This window comes from Poromitra crassiceps (genome assembly GCF_964638095.1).
Source record: "Poromitra crassiceps genome assembly, chromosome: 13".
NCBI classification, from domain to species: Eukaryota; Metazoa; Chordata; class Actinopteri; order Beryciformes; family Melamphaidae; genus Poromitra; species Poromitra crassiceps.
In genome coordinates, this window is record NC_139644.1 from 10246023 (window position 1) to 10256681 (window position 10659).

General features: G+C 43.4%; 1 protein-coding gene across 1 annotated transcript in view; it reads right to left on the reverse strand.

Moving 5' to 3' along the window:
- Window positions 1-9788, reverse strand: part of grin2ca (glutamate receptor, ionotropic, N-methyl D-aspartate 2Ca) — a gene marked incomplete at both ends in the record, with an annotated part of 71205 nt that extends 61417 nt beyond the window's left edge. The window contains one exon of the mRNA XM_083650219.1: window positions 9348-9788. Within this exon, the coding sequence (XP_083506345.1) occupies window positions 9348-9788 (441 nt within the window). The remainder of the gene's footprint in view (window positions 1-9347) is intronic.
- Between the last annotated feature and the right edge of the window lie 871 nt (window positions 9789-10659).

Below are 10659 nucleotides of genomic sequence, written 5' to 3' on the forward strand. Positions count from 1 at the left end.
GCATTTCAGTCTGGAATATGGAATATCTTTCAATAAGCTATGATTTAGCTGCTAAATTGTCAAACACCGCCGTCTGCTTGCTACCCAGGCACTTATGTATGTACTTAACCTAACTAACTTAACCTAACTAACTATCCGAACTAACATTGTCAGACTAAACTCCGGCTGACACCCCAAAAACCTACAATCCGCTACAAAAAAAAAAAAAATGTTTGTTTATTAACTGGCCCCTGGCCTTCTATCATTTCACGAAAGTGGCCCCCGGGCAAAGCAAGTTGAGTATCCCTGCACTACAGCATTACCACAGGCACTACAAAAACCTGAAGTCACGGCCGGCATGTCGGACTTAGTAATACTGTCCAAAGCATGGCTTTAGAGAATGAATTGAAATGATTACATTGCATTGCATACTTTTCCATTTTGCAGACCAGTGAGTTTTTGATGTATAAAAGCTGGTAGAGCTCCATGCATCTGTGTCAGATGACAACTTGGACATTAGTACATGTCCTTCAGTCAGTACATGTACGTGCTGTTTCTACAGTAGGCTATGCAGAAGCCCTTCAGTCAGTACATGTACGTGCTGTTTCTACAGTAGGCTATGCAGAAGCCCTTCAGTCAGTACATGTACGTGCTGTTTCTACAGTAGGCTATGCAGAAGCCCTTCAGTCAGTACATGTACGTGCTGTTTCTACAGTAGGCTATGCAGAAGCCCTTCAGTCAGTACATGTACGTGCTGTTTCTACAGTAGGCTATGCAGAAGCTCACAGTAATAAACAATCCCAAAGGAGATTACAGCCATTGAGTCGACAGCTTAGCTTCTCAAGGCCAAGATCACATTTGCAAGGGTCAAATATACGGGAATCACTCATAATCTGTTTACAAACACAGACGAGAAAGAAGTCTTGAAATGGTCTGGTTATCTCTAAACGACAGCTGTTTATATGCAGAAACTCTAATCAATCATTTGTTTCATGATTAGCAGCCTCAATAAGAATACAATGGCCTTCGCCCACTCCCAAACAAAGTGATGAGAGCTGAGGGTTATTTCAAGGAGGCAGGTTGGTGGTACCTATTGATAGACATGGAGCCCATCCAAAGATCTGGGAGAAACAAGAGATGCAGCGCAGCGATTGAGGTCTTTTGGCTCAAAGGGGATAGAGCCACTGGTGAATGACGTATTATTGAGGTCAATGTGGGAACGGTAACGAGGATCGACGTCGAGAAAACAGTGGGACGTAAAGGGCTTCCAAAACAGCACAGGATCAAATCAGAAATAGACGGATTGGAAGCACATAACTTGTGCAACATCAAAAATGTTAGGAGCGATATTTTTTATTTTTATTTTTACGACTTGGCTCTCTCACACATGCCTTCGACATGTTTATAAGGGTAAGTAAGGGTTCCACGCAAGGCCGACCCCCCTCTCAAAACACCCCAATCGAAAACGGAATCATTTCTCTAGGCCCATTTTACAATAATTGTAAAATATTAATAATAATAATAATTATGAAATCATTTAGGTTACTACGATAATTAGATATACTTCTTATTTTGCTAATTAGGCCTACTTATGGACTACTTATTAGGCCAAATTATGGAAAATTCTGCAATATTTCATGTTTTACAGTTGATTCCATTTTTATTACAAAATTCCATGATTCCGTCTGTTTTTTCCATTTTGCGGAAATCATATGGCTCTAGTTTCAGTCACATAACATTTTTTGTTGTGGCCGCCATCTTGAGGGCCGAACACAGCACACAAATGTAGTAGCCTAGCTGTTGTAAGTCTGTGGAAGGACCATGCCCTCTTTGAACTCTAACTAGCCTACTCTTTCATACGTTGTACTACAAACTCCATTTAAACTTTAAACAGCTCAACACTTTTACTACTTTATCACTCGTATTCAGCTTTTTGATACCTTTTGTACTTTTTGAGAAATCGCAGTTCATAAAAGGAACCTATGGAACTGATGTCACAATTCACTCTACCAGGCTGCACTTTTTTTCCACTAAATTTCACACATTTTAAAAGTGAACGTTCACAGAATGTTAACACTACAGGACGTGCATATTATACATCAATCTCTTCAGCTACTTCTGCTCTCACTCACAATGTCAAAATATAAGCAAAGCAATTGATTGTTTTGGGGATATTGTTTGTTTGACACTGTTCCACTATTTCCAATTGCGCATCTTGTTTCAAATTGGTCCTCAAGATGGCGCCGCAACAGTTGTGTGATGTCAACTGAAATCGATCTATCTATGAATAAACATGCAGAATATGCAAAACGTTTCAAACTCAGTGCTCTTCCTCAGGGAGCATTCATTCAATATTCTTTTTTACATTTCGCAAGTAAGGTGCTTCCAATCCCTTTAGTCTGATAATATTCAGTAATGAATGAATATAGTGTAGCAGGAGGAAAATGACATGGTGTCCTTTCCCATCCAAATTCAGTCTGACTGAATAGCAGCCAGCGTTCTCTCTCCCTCTATGAGGAGGAGTGACTTGTGGACATGGCTGTTTGCTGCGGCATATGTCCGCCTGCAGCACGCAGCAGGAAGTGGCCTGGCACGGGCCGCCGTGCGCTCGATCTGTGTGCTGACGTCACGGATGCTGCCCGGCCACCATGGAACAGACGCAGCACTCTCCAGTCATTTGCCCTTTCTCACAACACTGGAGCCAGTCCAGATCAAGATACTACAGAGACGGTGTGGGGGAGGATTCAAGCAATAATATGAGACTGGAGAGAAATCTGTTGGTTTCCAGACAGAAGAAATTGTATTTTGTGAGACATTTTACACTGGCAGGTGTTTTGCGATATGTACATGTGGGCTGGACGATAATTCAACTAATATAATTTATTGTCTTTCAATAGAATCGCATTGAGATGAAGCTGTGATACAATTCTGCTGTTTAAATTCATGAGAAAAAGCAATTGCTAATAAAAATAAATCTCAAAATGAGATATGAAACAAATATGAAACAATATCTATCTTCTATCTATCTATATCTGAAGAGTTCATTTGCAAAAACAGGTATCTCCGTTTGTATTTTTTATGGTTTCAAATTGTATATTTATGATGTATTTATATTGTAATTTATTTATTTTTGGTACATTTTTACTATCAATCACAACTAAAACATATTCATCTGGTAATTTTCACATAAATTACCTCAAAAATGTTTTGTATATGCAGTCCAGGGAATATCAAACAGGTGTTGTTTATTCATTTTAAGAATGGCGTTTACCTGTTTTTGCAAATGAACTCTTCGGAGCAAATGGGCAATGTTTGTCTGTTTCAATTTTTGTCCCACTGATGATGTCATATAGGCATTGTGACATCACTGACGATGTCATAGGCATTGTGACATCATCTGTGATATCATAAGATCAATTGTGATGTCATCAGTGATGCGAAGTTGGGCAAACACAATATCTGACATCAGTGATGTGACATCATCAGTGACATAATTATTGACAAAAAAATCATCTTATGACATCACTGATGATGTCATAGGCACTGATGATGTCATAGGCATTGTGACATCATCAGTGATGTCATAGGTATTGTGACATCATCAGTGACACAGTGATGTCATCAGTGATGTGGAGTTGAGGCAATTGTGATTCTCTTCCCCTCTGTCTAGACAGCTCACACTGTATATGTATCTGTATCACTGGTCTGAAGATGCATAGGGGGATGGAGAGGTGTGTTTGGGACATAGTGGGGAGAGAGAGAGGGAGAAAACAGGAACTGTTGCAGTTTTGGATCCAGCCTCAGGCTCTGGTTCTGCTTTAGAAAATCAGGCCTTGGCTCTTGTCCGAGTTACGTTTTGCACTTCCACCTTTGTGGCCTGGAGGATGATGTGGTGTATCTGACCTGCTAATGTGTGCCGGGGGATGGAAATGTATGTTACTGGAACATTGAACTAAATGCATACTTGGCAGCGTAATTAGCTCTGCTTGAATTCTATGGGTCTTTTTATTCTTCAACGAGCGAAGATACTTACATTATATGTAAAATAAAGGGATTTTAAATTTGCACAAACTGTGCCTTGGATCATTTTTTAAGGAGATTTTTTTTTTTTTTTATTGAGACCACACTCCACCCATGCATTGAACCTTTCACAAGATGGAATAAATCATATTGTAGCAGAATTATCATATTTAAAGATAGACTAGGTAAGATTTTTCAGTCTGTGAATTGAAACTTAAAGTCGAACTGAACCTGTTCGTCACGCGCATAATGAGTCCGTTTCAGACTGAAAACATAGTTTGTCTAAGATGACAGGTTGAGAGGCGGGTCATAATATCATGTCGATGATTTTATTTGACAATTCTGGGGACTGGATTGGGCTTTGGCCAATCCTGGCGTGTTCCGCCTCCAATGTTATAGCTGGTGTTATAGCTGGTGTTATAGCTGGTGTTATAGCAGGTGTTATAGCAGGTGTTATAGCTGATGTTATAGCTGATGTTATAGCATGTGTTGTAGCAGGTGTTGTAGCAGGTGTTGTAGCAGGTGGTATAGCTTATAGCTGGTGTTATAGCAGGTGTTATAGCTGGTGTTATAGCTTATAGCTGGTGTTATAGCTTATAGCAGGTGTTGTAGCAGGTGTTGTAGCAGGTGTTGTAGCTGGTGTTGTAGCTGGTGTTGTAGCAGGTATCCTAGCTGGTGTTCTAGCTGGTGTTCTAGCTGGTGTTATAGCTGGTGCTATAGCTTATAGCTGGTGTTATAGCTGGTGTTGTAGCTGGTGTTATAGCTGGTGTTCTAGCTGGTGTTCTAGCTGGTGTTATAGCTTATAGCTGGTGTTATAGCTGGTGTTATAGCTTATAGCTGGTGTTATAGCTGGTGTTATAGCTGGTGTTATAGCTGGTGTTATAGCTTATAGCTGGTGTTATAGCTGGTGTTATAGCTTATAGCTGGTGTTATAGCTGGTGTTATAGCTGGTGTTATAGCAGGTATTACTGTTATTGATCGATGCACTATTTGCACAATGAGCGGGCCTGTGAGAAATGCTTGTTCTTCTGTGATTGATTGGCAAACGTGAAGCAGCTTTGATTTCATTTCCATCTCGAGCTGCCATATGGCTCCACACACTTCACAGCAGGATTACTTACAGCTGTGAGATAAGGAGGCTATCGTTTGGTCGTATAAAAAAAGAAAAATCAAGCACTGTCGATATATCTTCATTGGGCTGAACATCTGCTTTGTCCAAATCTTCTTGTTTCCTGCCTCCAGACGTCACTTTCACATCGATCATAGACTCTTTTTAATGAGTCTCTTTTTTTTGGATAGAAAATGAAAGGAACAACGAGGAGTTGTAATGTTGCCAATCAACACTGACATGTCCCGAGGACAGGAATCAATACGTAGTTAATTTGCTGTCACTTTCAGAAAAATCTAACTCGCAGCTTTAGATTTAAAGTATGAAAAATGAATGAATTGCATTGCCTTGTTGACCACCTTTGACAGCATCCCATAAATCAATCAACAACCAACAACAGGCTATGTAGCTGATTAATGAGAAGAAGATCCAGACAGCTGTAGCGGCTCACCAATCAGTCTCCGCTAGATCGTTCTGTCCGATATCGTATGCTGCTAACACTTTAGCATACACTGTTACACTCAGTAATCTTATAGGCTAACGGGCATGAGAACTAGCGGGAACAGCTCTAAAGCTGGATGCTTGGTTGATGCCCAATGGCTGTAGTGGAGCATGGCCGAGAGGAGATCAATGGGCCAAACTCCATTTGAAAAAGTAACTACAGCATGATGATGCTCTTATAGTCTCGTTAGGTAGTCCATTCTTCTCCACTTACAAAAACCTGGACCACCTCCATCTGGAGCCTACATGCTATGATATGCAACACTAATTGCTTTGGGTAGAACAATTTGGATTAGATCCCAGATAGTAAAATGTCACTGATCCATCTCTCTGGGTGCGATGTAGCGGCCTGTCACCGATCCATCTCTCTGGGTGCGATGTAGCGCGGCCCCTTGGGCAAGAAGCAGATCTGCTGACAGACGTCCCTTCACATCTCCCCTCGCAGCCTGTTGAGTTTGTCGTTGCCAACCTTTATTGATCTGAGGCAGTTAGCTCACTGCCAGCTTGTAAAGACGGCTCATAATGTTGGAAATACAGAGTAGGACAAAGTATTAACAGCTCCCTAATGTCACTTTCATGTATCAAATGAGATACTGTATTGTGGCAAATGTTCATATTTAAACCGCTTTGAAAAGTGTTTAAAACTGATATCAGAGAGCATTATTCTTTCAGCTTTAACTTTGGCGCCATATTTTACACAGGTTGTATCAATCTATTCAATGTCGACAGGTTTCCCACGAGAGTTCAAAGACCTTTTTTAAGCACTGAGATATAGTAGATGAGCATGCATGGCAAAGGGCATCTGTGTCCAAGACCATCGTGTGTGGTTATTTACTGCACACATCACATGACTACGAGGTGGCAAGGAGCAGAGCAATTCAGATAGAGAGAGAGTGGCGTCAGCGGAGGACCAAAATGCGTGACTCATTAGCCAATGAACAGCCAGGAAGGGGTCTTGCGCTACTTTTGATAATTCAATTCAATTCAATTCAATTCAATTTATTGTTGTCCACAATGTGGAAATTTGTCTTTGGCTTCACAGGTTTGCTTGCACACATGAAAAGTACAATTTGATTCTAAAAATATATATATTTTCAAAGTACAACACAAACTGTCCATTTTGCTGCAACTCGACAGTGCTGCTTAATCCAGGACCTTACTTCCTGGAACTCTTCAGAGTAAAAAAAACTGGTCCATTGGAGTGAATGGAGATGTCACGACTCTTCTATATCCACGGCTCTGGCAAGGAGGTGGGATGCGTCCATCAGAAAGCCACTACCTCAGTGGGAGGCAGAGGATTAGGCCTGGAGCCCCACAGCGACCGGCCATATTAATAATGTATCTACTTCTCTGTATTGTAAGGCAGTTCTAATACATAAGTGGCATATATTCAGACTTTAAACTTCTTTGATCGGCAATTATTACCGACAGAAAGTTGTCATTCAATTTGACAGCGGTGCATTTATTGTGTCATTTATTATGAATGAGTTGCTGTTGTTCCTGAAGTTAGAATAGTTAGTGTAAATGACACCAGCGGGAGGCATTAGCCAATGAGTGACATCTCTTTATTACCCTGGAGAGGCCGTGCTGATGCCTACACACTGACGAGGGAGCAGTTTAATATTGTATGAAGAGAGATGATTCCAGAGTTGAACCAGGCACCAGAGGTCGGCTGGCTTCCACGTTGCTTCTCATCACCTTCTACCTCATCACCTTTTGCCAAATTATTCTCATTCAGTATCGCTTGCGGCAGACATGTTAAACCGTTTCCTATTGCACTTCACCGGCACTTCCTGTGTAATAGGGGCCCGGGCTCTCTCCTCTCCTGCTGTGTCCTTGATTAAAAGTGTCACATGAGACATGAGTCTAGGATTGGCAGCTGCTTCTACAGCAGCAGCCTCTGCACTGCGTTTCACATCTGTGGATACGTGAACTTTGCCCATGATCCTCAGCAATCCTAAGTTTGCATGGAAGCGATCGAGCTGCAAGGCTTGTGATATAAACGTTGTATGAAAACGTGTGTTTGTTCTGTGGCTCATATATGCACTGTAGGGCCTGTGTCGACCTAGCGTCTTTTCATCAGCTCTCTGGCGTCTATTTTCAGTTGTTTCCAATGGGGGGAGAGCGTATGCGGGCGCACACGGACGTCTAGAGAAAGTGCGCAGCGCCCAGCGTCTATTTTCAGAGCGCTCCGGCGTTTTTGTGCGCCTGACTCCCAGCGCTTCCAGCTGAAAATATTTTCACTTTTCAGAAAGACGCTGGTGTCGGGTGTTCCTTTTCTGGCAACTAATCATACAGTATGGAGAAACTATCGCAACAGAGACAGAAAGGCTCAATTGTGGGAGCAGATTGGCTAGACACTTAATATTTCTGGTGAGTGTTGAGCTAAATCACTGTATGTGTGTTGTTAGCTAATGTTAGCTCAGCTATCAAGCTAACTACCGCACTGAGCTAACGTTACTTTCAGACTGCTTCCTTGCATATTGTGCGCTGTGATCAGCGTTCCCCAGCGTACTTCCAGCGTTTAACTGTCAGAAAAAGATGCTAGATGGACACAGGCCCGATGTGTCAGTGAATAGCGTCAGTCATTTTGAAAGAATTACAGTTGAACCGCATGGTTGAGCTCTTTCTGCCGGATGCGTCTATAGAAATGGATCATTGCTGCTCTATGAGCCTGAACTCTAAAAGCTATTTAATTGCAGGGTGTCTCACACACATCTCTCTCTCTCACAGCGTTTAGCTCACCCTGAGAGTTTAGGGCAGGCTGTGTTAGCTCAGTAGAGTTACAATAGTCCTACAGGCTTTGGAGACCTGGCAAAATGCCTCTCTGCTATTGTAAAATATATGGTAATGCAATCAAATCTGATCTGATTGGATCAAATGGACCAAATTCATAAATTGAGATTCTCCTTTGATTTTTCCCCCGTTTTATTGACCTTGACAAGGTCCTCCGAAGAAAGTCGAAGCCTGGTGGTGATGACGTGGAACTTTCACACATTTCTGAGCAATTTCGTGTTTATTGCTCATGAAGTCATTTTGAAATGACAGACTGAGGCTGTCGTCCCATCTGATGATGTAGTGCTCGTTATCGCTCATAACTGGCACCCAACTGAAGCTCTGCCACACAAACCATGTATCAGAACTTCACTGCCCTCAGGAATGAATCCTCACCTTGGTTGTATTTCTCTTCCAAACGTTTTTACTTTTGGTAAATTCAGGTTTCGCCAAAGGTCCCGCAGCCTCTGACTGAAGTGATTAATATCGACTATCAAACACGAATGCAACCGACCAATAATTTCAATCCTATCGGAGAAACACAAAACAAATGTGGACATAAACGATGACTTGCATTTGCCCAGACACACTCACAAATCTCTAAAAAAAACTATTTGTGTTCGCACTAAAACACACATCGGTCTTGACACCTGACAGCGAATGGGCACAAATACCAAAACGTGGTCAAATGAAAATTATGTGCATGAGAGGGAGAGAGAGAGAGAGAGAGAGAGAGAGAGAGAGAGAGAGAGAGAGAGAGAGATATTTTAGTAGCAAAACAGGGCTACTGCAGTTTGCCCTGGATGGTGTGTCCCTCTAACCTGACACTGGCATAATGACCCCCCCCCTCCACAGACACACACACACACACACACACACACACACACACACAGCACACACACATACACACACACACACACACACACACACACACACACACAGCACACACACACAGCTCACTGACCTTGTAGGGCAGGACGATGGCAGAGCCCCCGCTGATGCCCACGATGGGCACCGCCGTCTGCGTGGAGATGAAGTCGAGGATCTGCGCCACGGCCTCTGAGCCGATGTTGTCCTCGAACACGATGCCGTGCACGCGGTTGGCGGTGAGCGTGTCGCAGATGCGCGTGAGCAGCGCCCGCGGGTTGGTGTTGTTCACCAGCACCGTGATGGGGTTGACCTCCAGCGGCAGGTCCATGAAGTTCTCCCGGCTCAACCGCCCCTTGATCTCCGACTGGTAGGCCGAGCCGCTGAACACCACCGCCACGTTCACCGCCGGCGTGGGGACCGCGAACGGCCGGCCCCGGCAGCAGGGGGCGCCGCAGAGCAGCAGTAGTAGGAGCAGCAGCAGCGGCGGCGGCGGCCACCACGGGGAGTCGCTCGGGCGGCCTGGACGAACGCCCATCTCAGTCGCCTACTGCCTGGGGGAGGAGAGGGAGAACGTGGGATGAGGAGGGGGAGTTCAAGTTCAAGGTGTTGATTCGTCATTTATATATATTAAAATTCACATTAAAATGCATCAGACTTTCTTGGTCGTGTCACCCAGCAAAAGGAAACACATCGGACTGGTCTGTGTGACCGAAAGGAATTCCAGGCAACCAAAACATTCTATCCTAATCTGGACTCTCGTACTGCCAAGGACGCAGCTCTCCTGATTTTTCGTCTGCAACTGAGCTCTTTCCCCCCCAAACCCCCTGCCTTGTTAGCCCTTGCATCCTCCTCCCCCCCACCCCTGTTCTCCTCAGCAACCCCCCCCCCCCTGCTGGTAATCCTGTACATTTACAACAAATGTATATGTATTGTATAATATTGAAGTGTGCCTTATTACTTTTCAAATTAGTAATAATGTGAATTGAGTGTATTTCATCCATTTCATTTAGATGCTCTGTTCAATGCAAGACGGCGCCGCCCATGGCTGCTGTGGCGTTACTGTGCTCTTATGTGAAAAAAGATTAATGCACCTTAATGCCAAAACAAGTTCCTACAGTATATGTTACATAACATAATGGCGAATAAATGATATCTGATTCTGATTCTGATTCTGACATTTAGAATCACGGTAGAAATGAGAAAAAGACAAACAGCTTTGCATTGCTGTACCCTTCTGTCTGGGCAGCGTGATAAGGCCATGCCTGGGTGGCTGTGATGATCCCTGACTATTTCCTGGGTCCTCACGGCACGGACGAGGAGGGGGGGGGGAGACAGTGGGGACTGACATAATGGATACACGAGAGCGGTCGCTGTCATTCTCTGGAATGTTGTGATAATCCCGACCG